Source organism: Ictalurus punctatus, chromosome 23, assembly GCF_001660625.3.
Source record: "Ictalurus punctatus breed USDA103 chromosome 23, Coco_2.0, whole genome shotgun sequence".
NCBI classification, from domain to species: Eukaryota; Metazoa; Chordata; class Actinopteri; order Siluriformes; family Ictaluridae; genus Ictalurus; species Ictalurus punctatus.
This window is the reverse complement of record NC_030438.2, coordinates 127,823-155,000: the sequence shown is the minus strand read 5'-3', so window position 1 is coordinate 155,000 and position 27,178 is coordinate 127,823. Positions and strand designations below refer to the sequence as shown.

The following is a 27,178-nucleotide window of genomic DNA, read 5'->3' as shown; positions in this document are numbered from 1 at the left end:
GTTTAGAACCTTATAATGAGAAACATTTCTACATGGACCATGATATGTTTGTTTATGATTTGATTGTGTATATAGTGTTCATGGTGAATGATACATCTATCTATATGACCATATATACACAATGTGCTGTGTTACAATGCTAATACACAGCCAATGTATGTGTAAAAGTGAGCAGCTGCATATGCTACTGCAGCACCCCTGCGCAAGGATGACACGCATATCTAGACCTCTCAAGCTGCTTTTTTTGTTTGCAGGTTGTGCTGAAGGCTCTTTTGACAAGACTTACTACAATTATTTATTTGTAGTATATATAAATCTGTGTATATTTATTCATTTAGAGTGTGTGTGTGTGTGTGTGTGTGTGTGTGTGTGTGTGCGCACGCGCAGGTGTTTGAGTTCCTCACCTGTTCTCCATACTGTAGACTGCGAGTCATGGATTTAAGAGCTTTGACAATTTGGGCTTTGGTTGCCGAGGGGTTGTCCAGAGTCTCTAATCCCACGCCCTCTAATAGCTTCAGCAAATATGGCACCAGTTCTACTCTCAGAGCCTGCATACAACAAACACACTCTCTAAATTAATAAATATGAATATATTTATATAAAAGTACATACATTTATATATTATATAAATTAATTATACGGCTAAAATGCTTTATGACAAAAACGAGTTTGAAATTAAAATAAATTTTGCTGTAGTCAGTTTCATGGTGTTCTAAACAAACATAGAAGATACATGTAAATCTTTTTTTTTATTTGCCTCTCAGCTCATTTATTTCAATTATCATTTTAAAAAAAAGTTGTGTTTTTATTGATTCAGTGAAAATCTTTTTATTAGGTTTACCGAAAGTAAGTAGCTTGGATGAAACTACCAAACTCATTCACATCCTGCTCTACTGCCCTGAGGAGATACTGAGTGCATTGCACAAACATTAGTGGGTGTGGAACTTTCCATGTTGCTCTGTTCTCAAGTCTGCACCAGTTACAGAAGATGAGCAACAAAATTGCCATTATTTTCCTGTGATAAGTGTGATGCTGACTTAAAATTCAAAACATAATATCTAAGCATTGTGCAATGGCAAAGATCAATTAAACTTAGACTCTTTTTGCTACTGACCTTTCAAATCACAGCCAATGAAATTACCACAAAGTGATGCAGAAAGAAGCAACTCGCTTTGTACAGGACCACCATTCCTGCACCCCCTCCCCCCATTTTTTTGCTACTGGATGTCAAGCCCAAAAATTAACAATATTACATCTTTTGAACAAAGTTCTTTGAAAAACACCAATAAAGACAAGAAAAGTCTGTCACATATACATTACAGCACAGTGAAATTCTTTTCTTCGCAAACCAGGAAGCTGGGGTCAGAGTGCAGGGTCAGCCATGATACGGCAACCCTGGAGCAGAGAGGGTTAAGGCCATGTTCAAGGGCCCAACAGTGGCAGCTTGGCGGTGCTGGGGCTTGAACCCCCGACCTTCTGATCAGTAACCCAGAGCCTTAACCGTTAGGAGCCAGAATGTGAGTGTGTATGTGAGAGGTGTTACCTGTGCAACTAGGTCAGTTTGCTCTCGCTGGAACATGCGGTTGAGGGCTTCACATGCTAGTCCTGCCATATCAGCCCTGACCTTCATCCCACACATCAATGGCCCAATGGTCTCCAAGGCTGCCATGGAGCGCACGCATAACTGTAGAGGGCGGGTTGACACAAAAACATCCAAATCGGGTGAACAGTGTAGGAATGACAGCACTTTTTAATATTTGGTCCCCCATTTTTAAGGGACCAAAAGTAACAACCATAATTAAATTCTTGGTTTTAAATCCTTTGCAGTCAATGACTGCCTGAAGTTTGGAACCCATAGACATCACCACATGCTGGGTTTCTGACCTGGTGATGCTCTGCCAGGCCTTTATTGCAGCTTTCTTCAGCTCTCTTTTGTTCTTGTGGTGCTTTGCCTTTAGTTTTGCTTTCAGCAAGTTAAATGTTTGTTCAACTGTATTCAGGTCAGGTGTCTGACTTGGCCATTGCAGGACATTCCACTTGTTTGTCTTAAAAAAGCCTTGGGTTACTTTCAAAGTATGCATCGGGTCATTATCCATCTGCAGTGTGAAGTGCATTCCAATGAGTTTTAAAGCATATGACTGAATCTGAGCAGATAATACAGACCTATACACTTCAGAATTCATCCTGCTGCTTTTGTCAATACAAGGGAACCAGTACCATTGGCTACCATAGATGCACATGTCATAAGATAAGGTGGTATGTTTTGGATCACTTCTCCATACCCTTCATCTCCCATCATTCTGGTACGAGTTGATATTTGTCTCATCTGTCTCTATAGGATGTTGTTCCAGAACTATACAGGCTTTTTTTTTTGTATACATCTTGTGGCAAACCCTCTGTATTTACTCTAGTGAAGGCTTCTCTTGATTTTTGGCTGACACAGACACACAACCTACCTGGAGGGTGTTCTTGATCTGGCCAAGAACCAGAACCACTGTACTTATTATTCAATTTCAACTCTATGTACTGTAGTAGACAGCTAAAAACAACAATATCTTATATTACACAATAAAATATTTGTGAACCTGACTGTAAGTAACTAAAATCCAAAGGTATTTTCCTTTCACTGACTTACCAGTCTAGTGGAAAGGGTGAGCTTATATTGCTTGGCACAGATTTACAAAAAGTTAAAAGGTGTGTTTGAAAGGGAGCATCTCTATCTGCTGTCACATCCAGCTTTAAATTGTACATAAGGAATAAAACATGAACCAGAGTGGTGTGTGTGTGTGTGCGTTGTGCATGTACTGAAGTGGTGGCAACACAAGCAGCATTGTTCAGACACTTGCCTGCATATTTTACGTACACCTGGATGATTAAAAACCAACATTCACTAGATGGCATGAGAGAGACACAAAATGCTTAGTTTTTTGTGCTAAACTGTTATATAATCTCAGGTGATGTTGCTATGTGATTGCTATGCTAGGCTAGTTCCAAGGGTGTTCATGTGGTTGCTATGCGATTCAGACTGGTTGCTAGCTATCCCAGGTGAAATATTGCTAGTTGCTATGGTATTCCAGGTGAAAAGACAGGTAATTTAGCCAAAACGTTTAGGAAATAGACTTAGAAAACACTGTTGGATTCTGTCTGTATGTTTACCTCATTCTCCGAGAGGACATGGATGAGGCGGATGGAGCTTTTAGGAACAGCGTTGTTCTTGTGGTTGAGGGCTGCTAAGATTCGAGGCAAGTGACCAAGAGGAGGAACCTGATCAGCCAACTGAGTCTGAGTACTGAACAAACACACAGCTGCTGTGGTGACCGTCTCTAATGCCTCACCCTGAGATACAAGATGTAAAGGAGAATGGCAAAGGAGAGGTAAAGAAATCAGAGGAGAAGAGGGAGGGTACAAAGGGGAGAGGAGGAAAAAAAAAAGAGTGGAAGAGAATGAGAAAAGAGGACAAGAAGAAGAGAACATAGCATGGAAAGGAGAAGGGCATGAAAAAGGTATGCAGTGGAGAGGACATAGGGAAGGACGGTTTAAAACAGAAAGAGAAAGGGAATAATATTGTTATTTTAAATCAAGACAAATAATATGTAAGCATCTCGTTTGAGGATAAATTGGATATAGTCCCCTTCAAAACTATTGGAATGGCAAGACCGATTCATTTGTTTCTGCTGTAGACTGAAGAATATGGCTGCATCTGGACCTGGTTCACTAATCTTTATTGATCATGTAACTCATGTTGGTGGCAGCAGAATGAATTCAGAAGATCACAGGAACATTTGGTCTGCGACTTTACAGAGAAATGCATCCAAATTAATCAGGACGAATTTCATCAAGCAGCAAGACAATGACCCAAAACATGCTGCAAACTCAACAAAGGTCTTTATCAGGGGGAAAAATGGAAGGTTTTAGACTGGCCAAGTCAATGGAGACTGAAGGGAGAAACCCCCGGAAACAAACAACTGAAAGAGGCTGTAGTAAAAGCTTTGAAAAGCATCACAAAAGAAGAAACCAACAATTTGATGTCAATGAGTCGCAGGCTTGATGCAGTTATTGCAAGCAAAGGATTTGCAACCAAATATTAAGTGTTATTTACTTTATTTTACTTCGAGACTTGTCTGTTCCTATACTTTTGCATACCTAAAAATTGGGTGGTCTGAAGCAAAAAAGTTATATGTTTTATGTTGTTTAACACATCTAGATGTAAATACCAGGAAATGAAAGCTGTAATCCTAAACTCTCGTCTCACATCCATCTTTTTTGACCTCATACCCAAATGTCTTTGGTGTATAGCACAATGAATTGGCCTTGCCATTCCAATAGATTTGGAGGGGACTGTATTATTACTATATTTAGTGCAGAGGCTCACATCAGGGTGGTTCTTCTCCAGAAGCTCAGTGAGGGTCTCGAGCAGGGAGACAAGAAAATCCCGAGGCTTGCGCAACACCCAGCCTGGCTGAGCAATGAAGATACGCAGGAACACTCCACCCACCTCCAGCTCACCCTGCCCCGCTGCATATGGTACTGTAAAGTCCTCAGGAAGCTGATGCAAACACAAAGATACATATAGACACAATCATCTAACAATTTATATAGCTTCCCCCCAAATTAAAACAAAAATACACTGTTTTACCTTCCAACTGACATCAGGGTTATCCTTCTGCTGCTTGAAGTATCTGCAAGAAAAAGAGCAGAAAGAAATGGTTGCATTAAGAGTATAACAAGAAAATTGGGATGAATTTCCTAAAAAGCTGTTTTAACTGCAGGTTTCATAAAAATGAACAATAGGTCTCATTTATCAAGCTGATATTGATTCCGTTTAGGACAACATAAAGTTGATCGACCAAGTCTAAATACGGGGGAGTCTAAACCTCTGGTTATTGTAATCTTTCTCTAGTTAAGCATACATAGGAAACTATGGCATGATTATATAAAACAAATTTTAACTTAGATATTATTGGTCCATCTCTGTAAATTTTAGTGGTCATGACCTCTGACTAGAAATAACGTTACTATAATTAAGTGTTACTATGTAAGGGCCTAAATAAAGTACTTTTTAGAAAAGGGCAAGCATTGGGCGGCCATCTAAATATTATTAGTCAATTACCTCTGGCTAATGACCAAGACCGGCGAGTTTGTGACCGTGAAATACGCGTACACGGCCGGCGCGAGACTCTGAGCGACATGAAATCTGAATGAGCGAGCACAATTTAAAGTATAGAATGAACTAGAATTCATCAAAAGTAAAAGATCAAAAGTATTGACAGATCTGTGATCTACAAATAACTAGGAAATAAATACAACACTGAGGTTTTTACAATTGGAGTCAGATTTAATTTAAGAAAGAGTTAAACAGAATTGCAAGAACAAATTTAATAATCTAAATGTATTCACATCACTTCGAAAAGACAGAAACACGCAGGAATACTTTTACCACAATATTGGATAACGTCATTGGACCATTGAGTGGACCCCTACATAAGTCCGATCAGTTATGAAAAATAGAGCATGACCAGTCTTAACAGCCTGAAGGATTGTGCTGAGTTTGGTGGAAGTACAGTTGTACCGCTTGCTGAATTTGCAAATGTTAATAATTCCTTTTTTTAAACCAAGGATAATTAAAATTGCATTTTGTTTTTATTTAGTACTGCCCTGAATAAGCCATTTCACATAACATTAAATTATTAACATGTTGCAGATTCTGCAAGGGGTATGTAAATTTATGAGCACAAATGTAGCTTGAAAGCTCAAGGAGTAATAAAAATCAGAGATTTTTAATGCAAGTCAATAGGAATTTTGGAAACTTGAGCTTCCGTAATGGAAATTCCATAATTCCTATCACTTAGAAAAGTCATAGCAAGTCGAGTTAGAATACCCATAATGCAATTCTCATACGTCACATGTCTCTTTTGAGGTAGTTTTGTGATTCAAATTATTTTGGGGGTTAACATGCATATGATATGACTTGACATCACCTTTCACTCAATTAGCTGGAGTTACATGCCAAAGTTTTGTTTGGGAGAAGAAGAAGAATTATAATCTGATTTGATATTTTCTGAAGAAAATGTAGTGGTACTTGCCCGTGCAAAATTTGACACCTACACCTACCTATTTTTATGTAGTTTTGTGATTCCATTTATTTTGGGGGTTAACGTGTACGTGACATCACTAGAATACCCATAATTCAATTCCCCTCACTGAGCTGAGTGTTTTGATATGGCACATTTGGGGGCGGGGGGGCTGGGTTGACGTCTCTAAAATACCCATAATGCATTTCTGCACACTGGGTTGAGGGTATTGTCATCCCCCATAATGCAATTCTCCTCATTGAGCTGATCATTTTGATGTATGACATGGCTGCAGTAGTTTTGTGATTAGTTTATGGCTTCTTGTATCCTGCTACTGATTTCTCAATGAGTGTGTATGTGGCATATTTCATCAGGAACTTCACATGATACAAAATGTGGAAATGGCGAGGAAAGTAATTACACACATCTCCCAAAAATTCTGACTGATTTGAGGTATGATCTGTGTCTCTAAGTAAAACATTGTGGGAATAGTTAGGTGCAGTATATTTCCTATGGAGACAGTAAATCTAAAACAGTATCTCCGTTTACCTATTAGACTTTTTTTTTTTCCTTCCCCCCCGACATTTTCAGAGAAAATTCTGAAACGCAACGTGTACCTGCCTGGCCCACTCCCCAAGACATACGAGAGGATATGTGACACTAGTATGTTAGCCAAATGACGTCCAAGATGTGACACCTGTGTTTTATTCCCCATTCATTCTCTATGGGCCAAAAATGTGCTATTCTTTTGTCTTCAGTTCAAACATCGTCAGTCAGATCGTTTATAAAAGTCAAAGCACACCTCTTCTCAATAAGCCGGTCGATTTGAACCCTCATTCATGAATTATCAAGAATCAAGTATTATAATACTACTACTACTACTACTACTACTAATACGTATGAACAATAACAATAGTGATGCTTTGCTGTGCAAGCACCACTAATAATAAGCTAATAAAGCAGAACAGTATGTTGGCTTTATCAGGCCAACATAAATATTGTGCCATGATTGTGCTTGGTAGTTTATTGACATGCGCACACATGAATAAAATCAGCATTAATTTAACTTTGTCTGGCCGCAATTTTCAGTCCGGTTTGTCTCCTGAAATCATGTGGCTTATTATTAACATGTTTCTATTATTTTCCATTGGTCACATTGCATGTTGACCAAGCTCTCCACCCACCATGTGTTGGTCTATGCCACACACTATGAAACCTTGTGTAGTACACACTGTGTATGAGTGCATGTACTAAATATGAATGTGAGTGAAGGATCCACTCACTCGAGCATCATTTCCCGGACGGTGGTGGAGACGGTCTCTCGTGATGCATCATTCCAAATCAGTTCTGGGTTTTCGTGAGTGCCCTCAAAGATGTGCACAGCAGCTTCAGCATTGTCTCGCATGGCATCCATGAAAACGCCCGGCAGAAAGCGCATCAGGATCAGACGCACCTGTGCTCCCAGAAGACAGGAGGGAAAGGAGAGAATTCAAAAACAAAAAGGAAACTTTAGATATAATTATAAACGGAATAAATTTTGTTATTGAGGTCCTGAAGCAAATCATGTTGCCTCTGATCTAGCAGTATTTACCCAGTATCGAATGTGATCTCTTGTATAAGCCTGTAATTTTATAGTGCCACAGAGCGAACTTTAGCCATAGCATTATATTACGCATTCACATTGCGTAAATCATGGAAGATTAAAAAATAATAATACTTAAGCAAAGAAAATCCATAGCATTAAAACAATATAAACATTTTTTTCAGTTTAATCCATCTCAAACCTACCATCTTTGTTACATTGCCACAATATAGTATTTAGAATTGAACTCAACACATTTCATGTTACCATACATTTCCTGCGTTAAGTCAATTATGAGATTATCTTAATTTCCATAAGAGGTCATTAAAAAAATAGATAAGAGACAGATTCATTTCAGTTTTTATTTACTCCATATACAGATTTTAAGTGGGTCAAAAATTTACATATGCTTTCTTTGTATTTGGTGGCTGTGGCAGGTGGGGATATGGTTTAGCAGGAGTCTACAGCAGATCTTGAAGGAGTGGTAAATGGTCTGCACTTATATAGTGCCTTTTTTAACCTAAGTGGTTCTAAAAGGCACTTTACACTGTCTCTTATTCACCCATTCACACACATACACACCAATGAAAGGTGCTAGCCTGCCACTGAGAGCAACTTGGCAAGGACATTTTGGCATGTCATGTAGGCTGGAAATCGAACCGCCAACCCTATGGTCGGTTCACAACCCGCTCTACCACCTGAGCCACAGCCACCTACAGTGGTTGCATAACGTAGCACACCTGTTGATTATCTGTGTGGGCTTTATTAACAACATGTTCTCTCATTTTCTCTTCGTTAGCCACACCCAAGTGCTTTGTGCGTGTTCACTTGTTCTTTTTATTCTGTTACTTTGTCAAAATATATTTCTATTTAGTTTGTATTGCAGGTGGACATACAGTAATAGTTACAGTTTAGTTCCCATTTATTTGGAAACTCACATTTTTATTTCAGTTAACGAAAATGTTTTTTTCACAGATAGTTTTAATTTTCATGTCTCTTTTCATTAACGATAACCCTGTTTCCAATAGAAATGTACCAATATGGCAATGTAAAATGTGTGGAGTTGTGAAAAGCATTGACTGAATATTTTTTATCCTAGATGTATATAAACTTTTGGCCTGAACTGTCAAAGTATTTAGACTTTATACATGTTGCCCTGTCTCATAGTGCAACATTACTGACATTCTAATAACATCATACATCAGCACAAAACAATTTCTAAATTCTGAGCTCAAACAAAAACAAACTTACTAACACTAGTACAGTATACAAGTTAGATAAACTTTACTTCTGTCAATCGACAAACATGAAAATGACAACACAGTAACAAAGACTTACATTTATTACTTTTTGGTCACGGAAACATTATCATTTTATTTCTCAGACTGTTTGGATCTACAGTTGTGTTTGCTCTGTTTTTTTTTTTTTTTTACAAACATTCATAAAATGTTTAGGCTGAATGAATACATTTACCGCTGTGTTTGTTTAACTGATTCTTTACTCAGCTCTTCACACTAGTCTTTTGGACTTTTACCTTGGGGCCCACAAGCTTGTCTGAAGTCATCTTGGAGAAGAGCTCAGCAGTCTGAGTGCGCACCTGAGGGTGGGTGGAATTACAGAACAGATCCAACAGGTAGATCAGTGCACCTGTAAAATGAGAGCAGCAGAGTGAGAGGTGGTTTCTAGAACTAAATGCACTACAGCAGATTTTTTTTATTTTGGGGGGGATCCCCCCCCAATTTAGTGACAGCCAATTACCACCTATCAGGCAGCTTCCCCCATTACATGACAGCTACAGTATCAACCATGGAGGGCAAAGACCATCACATGCTTCCTCTGAGGCATGAGACTCATAAGCTCACAGACTCCCACGATTGGCTAGTGTCACTATAATCGATAGGGTAGAGAGAGTATGCCAACCCTCCCTGAGAACTCGGCCAATTTTGCTTCCTTGGGCTCCCGGTCTCAGTTGTCTTTGATATCATCGGGATTCCACCTCCCAATCTCCAGATGATAGGGCGAACACCTTTCGGTTGCTTCACTCAGGAGCCAGACAGCGGATATTAAGTTAGACATGTAGACAACAATATGATACTTTAAGTAAACAGGCACAGCCTTACCTTTGGTCATTGCTTCTTTGATTATCTTGGTGTTAGAAGTGAGGGCATACAGAGTCTCCAGGACAAGCTGCCTGCCTGTGTGTGTGTGTGGAACAGAGACATGAACAAAAAATAAATCAGCAATTTACAAAACACCATAAGAATCTCCAATGTGAAAATAACAAACCAATTTGTTAAACTCAAGGCATATTTAAAATTATGAGAAGGTGCTAGTTGGAAACTAGCTGGAGTTCTTTTTACATCATTCTTCTTGTGTGTAACATTGTGAAGGGAGAGACTGGCTTACTGGATGGTAAGGAGTGCAGCAACAATAGCAGATTGGCCAACACCAGAGACTCAGCTATGTTGCTGACACATTCCTGGTTTGAAGTCACCGTGTTCACAACCTGAAACCGAAACAAACCGTGTAATCAGACAAACACAAAGTGTGAAAAGCTCTTTAACAACCTCTGTCCATGCAACTATGTAAAACTACAGTAGAATTGAACTGTGGACATCTGAAGGTGATATGCATCCATGTAGGTGATATATATACCATGAATCATTATGTTACATTGCATCATATTAAATGTTAATACAATTTCAGCTCACTAAAAATGGAAAAGTAACCAGCCTCCAAAGATCTGAACACTATAAAATTCAGCCCATTTATAATGCACTTGATCCACCCAAACAAGGTTAATCCAATCAAATTAAAAACTTAAGGGTGTTTGTGCATGTGTGAATGTACCTCCAGGACTAGCTGCTGAACTTTCCCAGCCCCGTGAACTCTGAGCAGGGAAAAGAGCAGTTTAAAATGGCCAATGCACTCTGTTTCAGAGCCTGAAAAGAGCAGAAATTATCATTAAAACAGACATTTTAAGGCTAGACATTCACAAAATTTTAAGAAAAGACCTAATCACTGGTTAAATATAACTCTGAACCAGTGCTTCTTATGCCATTAACAGTAACTAGGAATAGATTCATTTAGCCTCTGTTATTCTTCTATAAGTGTTACCTGGGTTGTTCTTGATAACGTTGCGCAGTGCTTCCAAGGCCATCTCGGCCCAGTGTAGTCTCTGAGCGTGCTGTTGTGACTCCACTTTATTTGTCTGTGTCAAAGCGAGCAGTGTGTGGAGGTACTGTGCCTGAGAACCCACATAGTCCAGAAGATTTCCCGCAAACACTTTCGGATTCTGAGACAGTCAGAGAGACACACAGAGAACGAGAGCAATTCTTAAAGACTTGTTTTTAATTTTGGTTCATGTAACATATTTGATTAGTATGGTTTGATTAGCCTTTTTGTTTCAATTAATAAATGTTTTATTTTTGCTGCTTATCATTCTGCTTTGAGCAGGAAGGCTCTTAAGATGACAGATTGTGCTCCATTCAGAAGTGACTATGCCCTACTCCCTCCAAAGGCTCCAAAACTCACAGTGCAAACGCCCACCCCTTTGCAAGATCAAAATAACAACCAGTTGGAAAACACTAACAATTTTTCAGAGCTAAAGTCATGTTTTGTTGTTGCACAAAAACTGTCACCACTAACTAACAACATATTATGCAAAGGAGGACTTCCAGTAAGATGGCGGACTTAGAAGTCACAAAATTTCTGTATTTGAGTATTGCTTCTGCTTTTACTTATTATTTCTATTTATTTGTGTATGCAATGGACATGGTATCTTAGCACAAGGTTAATTTGTTTTTAATTAAGTCCATTAGTGACCTAGAATGTTGATAGCCAATACAAAAATGGCCGTCGTTCGGGGTGTTCTAACATCCATGGTGGATAAATAATGGAAGCAAAATAATGTTGGTTTAATACATTGTTGACTGTCCAATGGATATATATAGACTCATCCTTCTTTCCATAGGACCAAACTCACTTGTGGTACCCCGCAAATTAGTTATGGATAGTCACCATTACGAATGATGCATTTTGTGATTCAAGTCAGGACTGTATATGTTTAAGATTGTTCCGGGCATTTGTTCATGTATAAGGGTGACAATGTTCTGTTTACATTGGTTCTTAGTGCGTGCATCATCAATAACATATACATCCATCCTTTTTTCAGTACCACTTATCCTACACAGGGCTGCAGGGAGCCTGGACAGGGTGCCAACCTATTGCAGGGCACAATTGCACACACACTCACACACCCATTCACATACTACAGACAATTTAGAGATGCCAATGAGCCTACAATGCATGACTTTGGACCAGGGGAGGAAACCGGAGTACCAACAGAAAACCCCCACAGGATGGGGAGGACATGCAAATTCCACACACACATGGTGGAAGTGGGAATCAAACCCCCAGCCCCAGAGGTGCAAGGCAAATGTGCTAACCACTAAGCCACTATGAAAATGAAATTGCTTCAGCCAAGCCTTTAGGGCTATTCCATCTATTGATGATCATGCTTTGACCATTGAGGGAATTTTTATTGTGTTTTAGACACTTCCCTAGAAAGACTCAATTAGTTAGTTAACCCTCCAAATCTGCCGTAGTTATACAGGATATTTGTGAGCAATATGGATTACATCCTCCAAGGTAATCTCTTTTTCATCTCCAGTACACCATTCATATAGATTTTTTTTTTTGATAAATTGATTATTCAAATTTAACCCCCCAGGATGTAAATGATAATTTTGCTCAATATTTCTCATCTTTGTACACCTCAGAATATTCTAATACTACTACTCTCCTTGACTCCTTTTTTTGTAAAGCTAAATTTGCTCACTGTCAGTCTCAGCTCTGAACTTTATAGTCCTATTTGTCAACAGGAAGTTATTGTGGCTATGCAGAGCGGTAAGGCACCTGGGCCTGATGGCTTCCCTATAAAGTTCTACAAGAAGTTCTCAGCTTTGATGAGTCCACTTATTGTAGCCATATATAATGAAGCTTTTGACAAAGGCTCTCTCTCCGACTCTTACACAGGTATCAATTACTCTCTGACTGAAAGACAACAAGGATCCCACTCTCTGTTGATCGTATAGACCAATATCGCTATTAAACGCTGATTTTAAAATATTAGCTAAGGCCCTTGCATTGTGTTTAGAGCTCATTTTACCATCTGGGATCACTTTGCCTTTATCTTTAGTGTGTCATTAATTTGGTAAAAATTACTATCCTGCCATGTTTTTTATTCCCAAATATACCTATATTTATAAGAAAATGTTTTTTTTTTCCCCTAAGCTGGATAAGCGAATAGATTCCTTTCTTTGGAGTTAGTAAAACCCCTCATATTAGAAAGTCTTTTTTGCAGAAACCTAAGTGCCAAGGAGGAATTGCTTAACTTCTTGCTTTACTACTGGGCAAGCGATATTCAAAAAGTTGTGCACTGGGTGTCGGCCTGGGATTCGCATTCAATCCCTATATGGGTACCTTAGGCCCGTGAAACCTAGATTATGTTAAAAACTCTCTTGGCAACTCGACCTTGGCAGGGACTTCACTGATATGGACTGGGACAGTGTCCTAGACCAAGTACATTCCTCATCACCTTGTGCCAGACATGCCCTCATTCAATATAAGATACTTCATAGATTACATTAGACCAATTCAAAATTAGCTGGGATTTATCCTGCCGTTAGTCCTGCATTTAATAGATGTTTCCGATTTTCATAACGACACGACAAGACGTTCGTGAAAAACAGCATTTTCCGAATAAATTCAAAATGGCTGACAAGCAAAATGGACAACATAAGAAAAAGTAATATAATTTGACTCAGTGTTCCACACAGAATCTAAAGAGCACTGTTCTGAAACTGTGCATGATTAGCATATTCAGACCAAACTTACGACATAGCAAAGTGTTTCGGAGATATAGCCTCACATTCATTATTCCCTAGTCACTCTCTTCTCAATTGGAAATAATACTGCTGATATGCACCATGTTGAGTGGTAATGATTGTAATGGTCACTGACGATTTGCAAGGAAATTTTCAAAAGAATGTTCTGGTCTTTCTGTCCAGCTTCTGCTTTACAGACTTTGGTTTTAGGTCATGAGCAACAAATAAAAGAATTAACAAAATCTGAGACATGCAGCAAAAACTCTGAATTGAATGACCCATATTTAAGTGATGTCCACCAAACAAGTCCAAGTCAATAAGCTCTTATTATACAAAAAGTGTTATAACAAACACATGAATATAAATATGATTTGCTTTACAGATGGAACTACTGTAACTGTCCAATCCATGCTGTTATAGAAAATTAATTAACACCTACTGACCAATCAAACTGGAGAATCCAACAGTAGTGTTAAATGAAACACCAGTGTCATTTAACATTTGCAATTCGCTTAGATAGGAGCACATTTTCCACTGGATGTTCCCTTCAAAAAATCTTTTTTTTTTTTCTTTTTTTTTTTTTTTTAAAAAGGTCATTGTGAAGTAAATAAATTTTATCATTGCAGTTTGGAACAACACTAAAAATGTTCTGTGTCCCCCTTTGAAAGGCCTGCTAATATTTCATCATTTCCAAATGGAGGGCAACAACGATTTCATTTTCAGTCAGGATGACAAAAAAAAAGGGTCAAAGGGCAAAGCATAATAAATATAATTAAATTAAAACAAAAAAATACTGTCCTCTAAACAGAAAAAAAGAAAGTATTGTTGAATAATGTATTAATAATGTTTCTCACCTCCAGAGGAAAGGTAGGCTGTTCGTTATAAATACGAACAAAGATCTCACCCACAATGAGATCTTTACTGTGCTCACTGAAGACAAACTCTGTTCCAAAGTTTTTGTCACATTCACCCTACAAACAGAGAGACATATTTCAAAGTCAAATGACATTTTACACCAACATCGTAAATATACCAGGACAAATACAGCGCTGAATTCAAGGAAGTCTGACAAAGCCACTTGTTAATGAGAAACTTAGGAGTTCAGGATGATGGACACAACAAAGTTATGTTCAAGTTCTGCACACACTCAGCTCAGCATCATCCATCCCGGTCCTGCTCTAACACTCCTGTTTCAACTCAACCACTAATCGTTAGGCCATTTATGAATTAAACAATGTGTGATATGGAGAGCAGAGAAGGTGATTACTAAGTGAGAAGTTTGATTTGCCCCACAACTCATGGCTTTTTTTTTTTTCTTACCCTCTTTATGTTTCCTTCTTGCTGTGCCTCAAGAAACTCGAGGAGCTCAGCTCTGGTTCCATTGTTCCAGATCAGATATGGGGTCTCCGAATTGCAATTAACCAACTTTAGCACCTACAAATCAGCAATGACCCACAAATCAGCACATGTTCACATCTATTTTTAACATACTATTGATGACTCTAACTATAGTTTGATGCACAATATGTTCCAAAAATGGTTTTTATTTCAGAATCTGTGAAATACTAGTAAAAATGCCAAATTATGTTTCAAACCAGCACCACCTACTAAATCATAATCCACACAATCCATGCAGAAAAGCACTGCTAAAGATGTACTACTTCAAGTTAAATATTTTTCTTCTTAAGCTACATCTGATCATGAGAGAAATTTCAACCTTACGTTCGTATGTCTTGTAGCATTCGTTTTTTTTCCTATTTATTCCCCTTTGTCTATAACACATGCAGAAAAGCACTACTGAAGACATACAAATTCAAGCTTAAATGTTTTTCTCCCTAAACTACATCTGAACATGAGAGAAATTTAAACTTTGCAGATATAGCATGTAGTTATCCAATCATCTCATCATGTGGCAGAAGCGTAAAGCATAAAATCATGCAGCTACAAGTCAAAAGCTTCAGTTAATGTTCAAATTAAACCTCAGGATTGGGGAATGATGTGATCCCAATTCCTTTGCTTGCAGTATGGTTCTTGGCAAATGGGATTCAGCAAATTGAATGCCCGTATTATTTGCACATGCAATTGCTGTTCCCAATGTGTGGGTGCAAATCACTTTTCAAGAGATAGCATCCTTTATTTACCATTTGTAGGAAGAAATGCCACAAACTGCATATTCATTCAAGGCAGCTAAAATGCTATTTTGTTGTTAGTAAATCAGCTTACATGTTTCTGCTGCAGATGTTATCAGGTTTTTATACATGCAAGTCTTGAGTAAATTAAGGTCTCTGTGTATAATAACTAAAATACCAAGTGAGTGAAATGTATCAGTTCTTGGATGTAGACTTTTGACTTTATAGCAATCATTATTATTCATTAGATCATAATCACACCAATGTATGTAACTCAAAAAACAAACATGAAACTGTGCAGAGCAGGACAGAAAGAGAAACAAATACAGCCATCTGTCTCTTGTTCTCACCTCAGCAGGTGAGCTGGTGCCCAGTTTACGGGCAATGTACGGTGTGAGCATAGCTGCTAGACTCTTCCTGACTGCAGGGTTCTCTGGAGGTGGCTCTGGCCCACCCCCATTCTGCTTTGTCCCATTCCCATCAACCTCTGCTCCAGCACTGTAGCCTCCAAGGCGGCCAAGAGCCATCAAACTGAGTTTGGCCAGGCTATTGGCCACATGCTGCTGGTTGGTTTCCTGGCTGGCCTGGACCCCACTCTCCTCCAGCGTAAAGTCATAACTAAAGAGGCTGAGAAGCAGCGGCCAGAGTGCTCCAGCCTGATACATACGCGTCTGGAGAAAGAAGTCCACAGAGAACGAGCTCACACATTCCACAGCCAGCGAGGCTAGACGAGGAAAAGCCTGTCGGAGAAGGAGATGTTAATAACTTTTAGGGTATCGAATGACATGATACAATCTGCTGTATTGTTTCAGCCCTAATATATATACACACACACACACACACACAAATACATACATATATACAGTGGTGCTTGAAAGTTTATGAAACTTTAACAATTTTCTGTATATCTGCATAAATATGCCCTAAAACATAATCAGATTTTCACAAAAGTCCTAAAAGTAGACCTCAATTAAACAAATGAGACAAAATACACTTCAAGGGTTCAAAGTTCTTTGTCATATACATATTACATACATGTGATGTCATATAGTGAAATGTTTTTCCTTAGTTACTCATCCTAGAGTGTAATAAACAGACCAACAATGACTAAGGATATACACACAAAAATAGAATGTATTAAAAATAATAAGGGAATATGATGTGCATAAATGGAATAGAATAGGTTGTGTGGAATCAGATATACAGAGTTGTAAAGTGTATATAGAGACTATACATTCTGCAAAATAATTAATTATTTTTCCTTAACTATATTGCAAATTGTTTTGTGTGTGAGGTAGGAATATGCAAACTCAAGTGTCCTTGTTCAATAACCGGATTGCCTGAGGGTAGAATCTAATCCTGAGTCTCTCTGTGCTGGTCTTCAGGACCGGTGAAAGTCACTGATAATTTTCCTAGCCCTGGGCCTGCATCGCTGGGTGTAGATGTCTGTGATGCAGGGGAAAGAAGTCCTGAAGTCTTTCTCTGATGCCCTCACAACTCTTGACAGTGCCTTTCAGTCCTAGGCCGTGGGGCTGCCAAACCAGGCATCGATGTTCCCTGCGAGAAGACTCTCCACAGCCCCAGTATAGTAAGCCCTCAGCACTTTGTGGGAGACCTTGAACCTGGCCAGGCATCATAGATGGTAGAGGTGCTGGCATGCCCTTATCACCAGGCCGTTCATGTGTGCTGTCCAGGAGAGGTCATCTGTGAGGTGGACTCCTAGGTATTTGAAACTGCTTCCTCCCATAATCATCTCCTTAGTTTTGGTGACACAGGGTTTTGGGGACAGGAATGATGGTGGAGGACTTAAAACACGTGGGAACATCATGTTGGTTGAGGGAGAGCTTAAAAATGGTGATGAAGACTGGTGCCAGTCGTTTAGCACAGACTGTTCGCATACGTCCAGGGATGGTGTCCAAGCCACATGCTTTTCTGGTGTTAACTTTGTACAGCACTTTCCTCAAATCCAGTTCTGAAATGACCAGTCCTTCCTCTTCACCAGATAGACCTGATGGTTCATGCTCATAGTATTCCTGGTCTGTAAAAATCTTTACGGAGCCTGTGGCAAAAGTCTCTCCTATCAGAAACACGAGCACCGCTGCTATAAACTCGCTGATGTTATTAAAGCTGCAACAGAACATCTCCTAGTTTGTGTCCTCCAGCACGTCTTGTAGCATGGCTTGTGATTGGTCAGTCCAACGCTGCACCTCCTGCATCACTGGATCTTCCCTCCACAGCTTTTGTTTATATTTTGGAAGTAGTAAAATGGTGTCCTGGTCTGACTTACCGAGTGGTGGTGTTTTTATTGCCTTATAGCAGTCCCTGTGTTGTGTATAGCAGTGATCCCAGTGTACTGCAGGTTATGTGCTGATAAAAATCCGGTATGACTTTTTTCAAGTTCGATTTGTCCAAGTCACCGATAATCACCAGTGCTGCATCCGGGTTTGATGTTTGTAGCAGTCCAATGTCCCTGTGTAGTGTTTATAAAGCAGTGTGTGTGTGAGCCTGAGGTGGAATATAAACAGTCACAATAAAGGTGGCGGTGAATTCCCGGGGTAAATAAAAGGGATGGCACTTGACAGCAAGGAATTCCAGGACCGGTGCGCATAATTCCATGAGACGATGGGTGCTCTCTGCGCTGCACTATTAGTCGTTGATCATAACATACACTCCACCCCAGATTTTTCCCCAAGTTCTCTGTCCTGTCCATGCGGTGAAAGAAAAACCCAGGCAGCTGCACTGCATGGTCTGGAATGGTTTGCATGAGCCATATCGTAGTGAGCGTTGCAGTACCTGAAGTCTTGCTGGAACTGTACTCTGGCTCCAAGGTCATCCAGTGTGTTACTTGGTCATTTATTTATTGAGAAAAATGATCCAATATTACATCTGTTTTATTATACAATATTATTATCTGTGAGTGGAAAAGGTATGTGAACCTCTAGGATTAGCAGTTAATTTGAAAGTCAAACTAGTCAGGCGTTTTGATCCTGTTTGGATCAATTCGAAAATCTAATCATGAGAATCTCAGATGGATGGACAAGCTGAAAACAATGTCTCCGTCACTCAGTGGCAGAGGAATAAAAACACTTCAAAAGTGTCACTTCAATTTCGGTGTGAACAGGCCTTGATAGGCAGATACAGACAAAAAAAAAAAAAAAAAAAAAAAAGGAGATGCGTGTTTCCTCACCTTGCCATAGTAAAGTATGTGACAAATATCTCTGATGATGTTTGGAAGCTCGATGATTTTCTCTCTGCACTCCTCAAACTGAGCAGCTACACTGTAGCACCTACAGATGTGACCACACACCTGTAAACCAACAAACAACAAAAAAAAAATCTCACAAAGGCTTTCTATAAACAGCATGTGAGACAATAATATTATGCCTATTAAGTACATTCCTTTCTTTTTATGCACATGGAAGGTGTTTTATGACTAACTGTATGATAACATCTTATTTCTTCATTCTTTACTTAAAATTTCTACATTTTAAATGAGCAAGTGACCTAGGCCCAGTGCCTCATACCTGTACAGCCATGTCGTCCATTTTGCTGGAAGCAGTAAGTACAGCCACACAGCGAGACAGCGCCTCAAGCAGGACCTGAAAAGAAAAGCACAGCCAGTATGTTAACCTGGGCAGACACACAACTCCAGCAAACTATTTTTACAATTAACTGGATTTCAAAAGTAATTTTTCTTTTTTGTTTGTCTAAGACCTCAATGCCATTTTCTCGCCGCAGTTCCTCCGCATTGAGTGCTGAGCAGTTGACTGTGTGGAAGGTGAGCTCAGATGCTGCTGGCAAGAGTGGAGATGCTTTGGAGAAAAGCTGTGTATCGCTGGTCTCCATGGTAATGGTTTTAATGAGCATGGGGTAGCCAGCATATTTATATGGCTCCAGTTCTGAAAAGAGACAGATGTCTCATTTAATATCATTGTAACAAGATCCTATGAGGAATTATTCTCTGTCTATTTCAATTGCCATCCCATCCATGTACATGTATGCAGGCCAAAGTATTTAGCTTACACGTATGTATGCTATGTATGTGGTGATATAATGAAACATTCGAAGCAATAAAGTCATTTGATTAATCTATAGCGCATAAATACTTTAACATTGGCATAAGTAGTGTTATTTTAGTTGTCTACCACTGTATATTGGAGTTGAAATTAAACAATAAAATGAGCTCATATTTCAGACTTTCCAGGTTAATTTGAGGGTATTTACATCCAAATTGGGTGAACAATGTAGGTACAGTACTACAGAATTTTTCTGTTTGCGCTATCTTTCTGATGGGTTTGTTTTAAATCTGAAAGTCTGCACTTTGTGCTCATTCTTTTATCTCAACTCCAATATATTGTAGTAGGCAGCTAAAATAACAATAACTTTTTAATGTCCAAATATTTATGGACCTGACTGTGCATGGAGATAAGTATTTAAAATAAACTGTGAAAGCAGCCATCTCTCTGTGTCAGCATGGCAAAAAAAAAAAAAAAAGAAAAGAAAAAAAAAAAAAAAAAAAAAAAAAAAAAGAGGCAAAGCAGCCTGTTGTCCCATATCATGTAATTCTGCAATTTGACAGCAATATCAGCATCACACTCATGTGACCTATATCAGCACAATCTGGAAGGGATTGCCAAAGAAATTTGAGCTCGAGTTTGTCATTCATTTATTTAGTAAAAAGTATTTTATTTTGCAACAAAACACCTAAACTGAACTACATCCCATTTATTCTCAAATTTACACTGCAGGTTGACATATAGTATGTTGCAGACTACAATAGGAGTTAAAGAAAGGATCTAGATAAATATAAAACTGTAGGTTTGTGTGTGTTTGTGGAATGGCTCTGGGTTTTATGATGCACCTTGTTTGTGTCGGTTGAAGAGGATGCTCTGGGCCTTGAGGATAAGGATGATGTTTTCAGGGTCCGGTCCATCTACGATTCTCGCAGATTTAGTGCACAGAAACTCATATGCTTTGTTCACCTTTTCAAACGTGTCCTGTATACACACAGATGTGCATGCACAAATTAAGAACACAGATGATGTGTTTACTATTACTATGGCTACCTCGACTAAGCATTTTTAAAAGAACATTTTTAAAAAATCCATTCTAGAACATTCACATAAAGGTGTGCACCTACCCTCCCCTCTGGATTTTTGTCTGGATGGTATTTTTGAGCCAATCGGAAATATGCCTTCCTGATTTTGCTCTCTTCATGCCTGTTAACGACACATAGCCAACCCCCATTAACCAACAGTTAATCAACCACTGTCTTTAGCTTAATTTTAATAGCCTTCAGGAAAAGAACATGCATTTATAGCAATGCAATAAAATGGAATAGTATGTACGTTCCAACTGTTAAAGAAATGAATGGAAAGTGAAAGGAGAACAATTAAGTGTTAGAAAGAGAAAAATACTTACTGGCCCTGTCCGGTGGGAAGGTTCAGCACTTCATAGGCATCATCCACTGACATGGAGGGAGGTTTTTTCTCCACTTCCTTTTTCCAGGCTTCCAAAGTGTCCTTTAATAGCTTCACCTGAGTATGTTTTTCAAGATATTAGTAGGCTTGCGCACCCAAAATAATCAAGATATTGTGTACAATTATAAGATAATCAGATAATTACAACATTAATGAGCATGTAAACAAAATCTTCAAACATTATTCAAGCAGTCATGCAGACAGCATGCTATGACGGGGTGGACAAATCATAAATCCATTAGCTAGCTCACCAGGCAGGTGAAGGCCATTTAGAAATATGAATCTGGTAATTCATTTGCATACAGAACTACCAGGAAGCAGGAAAAGTGGCAATAAAATGCAACGTGTCTGTGTGAGACACAGTGTATATTTTATTTTCCAACAGTCATCTTGTTAAAGCTAAATTTTGAATTACAGATTTAATATCTACACAAAGCCACTGATAAGCCTTTAACACTATGAAATTTGTGTGCAATGAAGAGCTGTATATGGCTGTGTGTGTTAACTGACCGGGTCCCGTATAGGCCAGTCAGGGAAGCGGTTGGAGTCACAGAGGTGACGGAGGTAGTAGATGTTGCAAAACAGCTCATATTCCAGCTGAGGAAAGATAATTACAGGAATGGGGCAGTACTGATACAGAGCACGAGTGTTGCTCTGGAGCCGAGGAGTGAAATCAGCCAGGTGAGCAGCGATCTTCTCGATCATCATACGCCTGCATGTGCACAAACACATATACCCAAACTAAGAGCAGTGGCATTTTTCATATTACCAATTATCATCATTTAGTCTGTAATGTACCTCATCTCACTGCTCCAGATTGCTTCAGGAGTGTCAAACTCTCCCAGGAAGATCTCTGAGAAGTGTTCAGCCTCATAATTCTCTAAATAACACACCATTGCCTCAGGTAACATTGGTCCTAACACACTCCTCTGCACAATGTCCTGACCTTTAGACTTTCACACACAACACAGAACAAACGTTAACCTTATATTTCGGACAAAAATATTATATGTTGATGTTTCATAGCTTCTTATACTTCTCCTTCCTTAGTCATGAGGAGATGGAATCACTGAGATGGTTTACCTCTTCTGTTTTGAAAGCCTGCTTCAGGTGAGTGTACTTCAGGAAACTAGAGGAAATAAAATTTTAAGGGTGTAAATCAGGAACAGTCTGTTTAAAGCTTCTAAGTTACTTTTAAAAAGTCTTAGAAATGTACTTAAGGCTGAAAAATTTAAGCAGTATGAATGCATTATAAAACCTCTCAAAGCCCCTAATAAGAGCTAATCCAAAAATGGTTATAGGCATGATGTACAGCAGTTGTAAAACAATTTTCCAGAACAACTCATCAGATAAATCCTAATGCCATAGCATACAGCAACAAAACTGTGTTTGTGTTAGGATTCAGACTTAAACATTGCCGTGTTAAGTCTGTGTTCACTTGGAAAATAAACTGTTAGACAGTGTGGGTGAATGCATGTGTAATACCGTGCCACTGGGAGCACATTAGAGCCCGTGTACATCATGATGAAAAAGAAAACACCGCTGAGGTAGAGACGTGGCAGGTTGGGGTTGTCCTGCATCACCAGGTATAACAAGACGGCCACCTTCTCTACTAGGATGGGGTCAAAGGTCAGCAGCAGCTACACACAAAACAGCCAGCAAAGTTAGGCTCACAAAGGGTTAAAGGAACTATTAGGATTCAACCATGTTGTGTAGCATGTTGATTTAAAAAGCCAAATCAATAATAATAAAAAAATATATATCAGACTTTTTTTTTTAATTTTACTGCAAGTGTTGCTGAGGCCTTCTCAGGGCCTGTAGCAAAACCACAGAAATTCCTAACTTCGACTTCAGACAAGTGGTGTTATGCATGCATTATTTCACGAAGCCATTGAATTCTCAAATCTGACTAAAGGTGTTATAAGGGTTATAAGTTTATAAGACTAGGCTATAATTTTATATTAATGTGCTCATTCAAATACAATTCTGTTTCTACAGCAACAACTTAATTGTTGGCAGGTATTGAGGATTCCCCACGTAACCAAAGGCTAATACTAAACAGAGAAAAAAATACGAATGTGCAATCGTAATAAGACTTTATGACAGAGGAGCTTCTATAATTTAGTGATAACAGGAAATAAATTGTCTCCCGGATGTTCCACAACATGAACTCTAACTACAAATATACAAAATGTATTACGTGTCATTCATTAAATTGAAAATTGTAATAACTGACAAATTGCTGTGGTATAATAGGAATAAAACATGCTGTTGTAAAATAATAAACTCTGGAGTGGTAACAGTAACTCGGCTCATTAATCTGCATCACAGCACTCCATCGTTAATTATTTTTTCCTATAACAGCATTCCCCATCGTGTTTTAATCCTTATTTATAGTCAGTCAGTGTTAAAGTAAACTAAGTACCTGAACAATATGGGGCAGACAAGTGTTGTCACTTATTAGCCTCTTCACTTTGGGTAAAGGTCTGATAATGGCATTGTCCTGATCTCTATAGAGACACAGACAAACAGACAGACACACACAGTATGTATCCAAATAGTCTGAGCAGAAGCCTAACACCAATCATTACATACATTTAAACAAAACTAAAAATGCAACATCCAAAAAAACAAGTAAAGACCTATGCATATGTGTTTGTATGTGTGTGTTGCACCTGCTAGGGAAGTAAGAGCACATGGTGATGAGCATATTGAGGATCAATGTGGCCAGGTCTGTTTCATTCATCACAGCCTGCCCACTGGCCAGTATGCACCACTTAAGCTGTGGAATGGCCTGAAGAGGGCGCCAGCCATCCATGCCCTGTGCCCAACACCGTGTCTTTGCAGTCAGTGTGCCTGATTTCCAAAACTCCTGCATCTGAGTGAGCAATGAAGAACATGCAAACGTTACCCATGCAAACGTGACAAATTCTTTTACAATGCCAACTTCAATAAAATAGACAAATTATTAATACATTACCTCTGTCTTTGTTTAACTTCCAAGCTAAAAGTATTCACATTAACTCAATTTAAGTTAATCTCGCTACATTTATTTGTGGATCGTAATCCATCTGGAAATATGAAAATTCTAACACCATATGGAACTCGCTTTTGAAAAAATATATATATATACTTTGACTCCTCTTTTTTGTTGCCAAAAATAAAGAGATTTTGGCAATTTTTTATTTATTTTTTTAAGCCACATTTTAGTCTAGTCTTTTTTTCACAAGCAATATTGCATGTTACAGTGTTTAATGACGTCGATGATGTCTCATCAAAAGACAGGTACAATATGTAATTAAACTACACTGTTTACTACTGTACTAAACATAGTAAAATGTTTACTTATCCACATAATATACCACTGTTTCATTAATGGATCTTACCTCCTCAAAACTAAAAGGTCCTCTTCTTTCCTTATCAGCGTTCCCAAAGTACCACTCCTTTTCACTCTCTCTCTTCATGTCTGGAGCTGCTTCTAATACGTTACTCTGATACACACACACACACACACACACACACACACACACACAGAGACAGAGAGAGAGAGAGAGAGAGAGAGAGAGAGAGAGAGAGAAAGAAATCTGGTTAACAGACAGTAATACAAGCTTTTATTATTATGTAGGTAAATACATTCATGCATAAAGTCATCAAACACAGTGGCACAAAGTCACAAATACACACACCTGTAGTGGAACAGTAGCTCTACTGGTATGGAGGTGGGCTAGGGTTAGCAAGTCTACTAGGATACGTACACCATTTGAGTCCATTATGTCCTTGACATTTTTCTGTAAAAGTAAAAATAACAAATAATAATTTAATTGTTTTTTTTTAAAAGAGCAGTTAGAATAGGTATCATAACTGTACTGATCTTTAAACTCACAAGGTGTATTCATTATCTACTGTCATAAATAGGACATTAAAGACTATATAATTTGCTATTAATTAAACAATTACAAAGAGAGCTGTTAAATTTTACAAAGCTAAGAAATTTAATTAATTAATAGGGCTAACAAACGCATAGCTAAGTTTGAATACTTGTATTTTCTCACCAACTGAGAACACACACTATCAATCACTTTATTTATAAAGCACAATAAAAACACTAGGTGACCATTGTGCTGTACAACCAAGTACGAATAAGAGAAATTATATTTAAAAAAAAGAAAAGAAAAAAGAAGAAAGACCATCTAGGTACAACCCTACAGAAGTGAAAAGCCAACATTACACACAGTAAACAACTGAAAACAAAACTGACCAAGGTTTTAGGCACTAGGTTTAGTTATAAGCCAGATCAAAAAGAAGTTTTAAACTTGGATTTAAATTCTGGCTGTGACAAAATTATTCTAAAAGATACGGGCCAACTGTTCCACAATTTCAGGCCTGCTATTGCAAAAGCGCAATCACTCTCCTAATTTAACCTAGATTTAGGTACCACCAAACGTCTTTGGCGAGATGACCTCAAATGTCTGACATGTGAACTAATGTTCAGCAGATCAGAGAGATGGGCCAATTAGTTTAAGGCTTTAAAAACATACTAAAATTTCAAATAAATTCTACAGCAGACCAGAAACCACTGCAAAGAGAGTAAAACAGGGGTTATACATTCATATCCACGAGAGTTTGTCAAAAGTCTAGCAGCAGCATTTTGAAAGATTTGTAGCCAATTTATAAAATATGCTCATTCCTAAGTAAAGTGAACTGCAGTAGTCAAGAGGAGATGAAACAAGAGCATGTATCATGCTCTCAAACTCTTTAAATGATAAAATACTGCACTAAATACTACAGTTATTTATTTCTTTTTATAGAAGCAAAAAAGTTATCCAACAACCATCACCCATGTGAAAAACTAATTGCCCCCTTAAACTTAAATCTGTTTATGCCACCTTCAGCAGAAATAACTGAAACCAAACACTTCTGATAACTGGAGATCAGTCTTTCACTTACTTCTAGGACCAGGACTTACTCCTAAGCTTTGGACCATTGTCTTGCTGCATAATCCAGTTGCACTTGAGTTTCAACTTAATGACTGAAGACCAGACAAAAGTGAGTACACCCCTAAGTGAAAATGTCCAAATTGGGCCCAATTAGCAATTTTCCCTCCGCGGTATCATGTGACTTGTTAGTGTTACAAGGTCTCAGGTGTGAATGGGGAGCAGGGGAGCAGTCCTGACACTTTGGACCCAATTTGGACATTTTCACTTAGGGGTGTACTCACTTTTGTTGCCAGTGGTTTAGACATTAATGGCTGTGTGTTGAGGTATTTTGAGGGGACAGCAAATTTACACTGTTACACAAGCTGTACACTCACTACTTTACATTGTAGCAAAGTGTCATTTCTTCAGTGTCGTCATGAAATATTTACAAATATTTACAAAAATGTGAGGGGTGTACTCACTTTTGTGAGATACTGTATATTCTTGTAAACCCTGTCTGATTGGTCTCGCCTGCATTCACTGAAGATATAAAATTACAACACCGCTGTCTTCTTTCACTAATGTTCAGTTACATAGTGACAAAACACTCCAAATGGACAATTATTTATGGCTAAAGAAAAAATCTTCGGGGCTACTACCCTGAATGCCCAGGCCAGGCCACACCCCTGCTTTTAACCAACTTCATGCCATTAAAAAGGTTATCTTTAAGTGTTGATATGATTGAACAGGGATGGCAGTAATCAGGCCTGGTTGTTTCTAGTCTAGCTGAATCCCATTATGAATGCAGTATCATAGATTTGAGGAATTATTAACTATGACGGCACATACATTCTCACAAATACATTGGCACACAGGCCCAGTTAGTATTGGATAAATTTTTTGCTTCAATGCTTAATGTGAGATATACACAGAAATCAGCAAATACCTTTTCACAGCATTCTGTAATCCATTCCTGTGAGCCAGGAACAAGAATCTGAGGCTGTCATGCGCACAAGCTGTGTGAGTCTGTGCCCATGGTAGCCTCAGATTCCTGTTCTTGGCTGACAAAAGTGGAACCCAATGTGGTCTTCTGTTGTAGCCCATAAACCTCA

The 27,178-nt window shown here is 38.6% G+C and overlaps 1 protein-coding gene across 5 annotated transcripts in view; it reads right to left on the bottom strand.

The window, feature by feature from the left end:
• LOC108256539 (dnaJ homolog subfamily C member 13) overlaps positions 1 to 27,178 on the bottom strand; it is an 81,977-nt gene that overhangs the window by 5,881 nt on the left and 48,918 nt on the right. For all 5 annotated transcript variants that reach the window (XM_047150205.2, XM_017453510.3, XM_017453509.3 and 2 more), the window contains 28 exons: positions 24,837 to 24,938; positions 24,537 to 24,641; positions 23,826 to 24,028; positions 23,576 to 23,660; positions 22,636 to 22,790; positions 22,234 to 22,279; positions 21,949 to 22,103; positions 21,661 to 21,862; positions 21,092 to 21,207; positions 20,811 to 20,889; positions 20,532 to 20,667; positions 19,385 to 19,569; positions 19,195 to 19,269; positions 18,858 to 18,977; positions 16,021 to 16,410; positions 14,862 to 14,975; positions 14,396 to 14,512; positions 10,771 to 10,948; positions 10,504 to 10,595; positions 10,060 to 10,159; positions 9,774 to 9,848; positions 9,188 to 9,300; positions 7,355 to 7,524; positions 4,637 to 4,679; positions 4,373 to 4,546; positions 3,157 to 3,336; positions 1,544 to 1,684; positions 405 to 548 (listed from right to left, as the gene is read on the bottom strand). In XM_047150205.2, the coding sequence (XP_047006161.1) occupies positions 405 to 548; positions 1,544 to 1,684; positions 3,157 to 3,336; positions 4,373 to 4,546; positions 4,637 to 4,679; positions 7,355 to 7,524; positions 9,188 to 9,300; positions 9,774 to 9,848; positions 10,060 to 10,159; positions 10,504 to 10,595; positions 10,771 to 10,948; positions 14,396 to 14,512; positions 14,862 to 14,975; positions 16,021 to 16,410; positions 18,858 to 18,977; positions 19,195 to 19,269; positions 19,385 to 19,569; positions 20,532 to 20,667; positions 20,811 to 20,889; positions 21,092 to 21,207; positions 21,661 to 21,862; positions 21,949 to 22,103; positions 22,234 to 22,279; positions 22,636 to 22,790; positions 23,576 to 23,660; positions 23,826 to 24,028; positions 24,537 to 24,641; positions 24,837 to 24,938 (3,795 nt within the window). The remainder of the gene's footprint in view (positions 1 to 404; positions 549 to 1,543; positions 1,685 to 3,156; positions 3,337 to 4,372; positions 4,547 to 4,636; positions 4,680 to 7,354; positions 7,525 to 9,187; positions 9,301 to 9,773; positions 9,849 to 10,059; positions 10,160 to 10,503; positions 10,596 to 10,770; positions 10,949 to 14,395; positions 14,513 to 14,861; positions 14,976 to 16,020; positions 16,411 to 18,857; positions 18,978 to 19,194; positions 19,270 to 19,384; positions 19,570 to 20,531; positions 20,668 to 20,810; positions 20,890 to 21,091; positions 21,208 to 21,660; positions 21,863 to 21,948; positions 22,104 to 22,233; positions 22,280 to 22,635; positions 22,791 to 23,575; positions 23,661 to 23,825; positions 24,029 to 24,536; positions 24,642 to 24,836; positions 24,939 to 27,178) is intronic.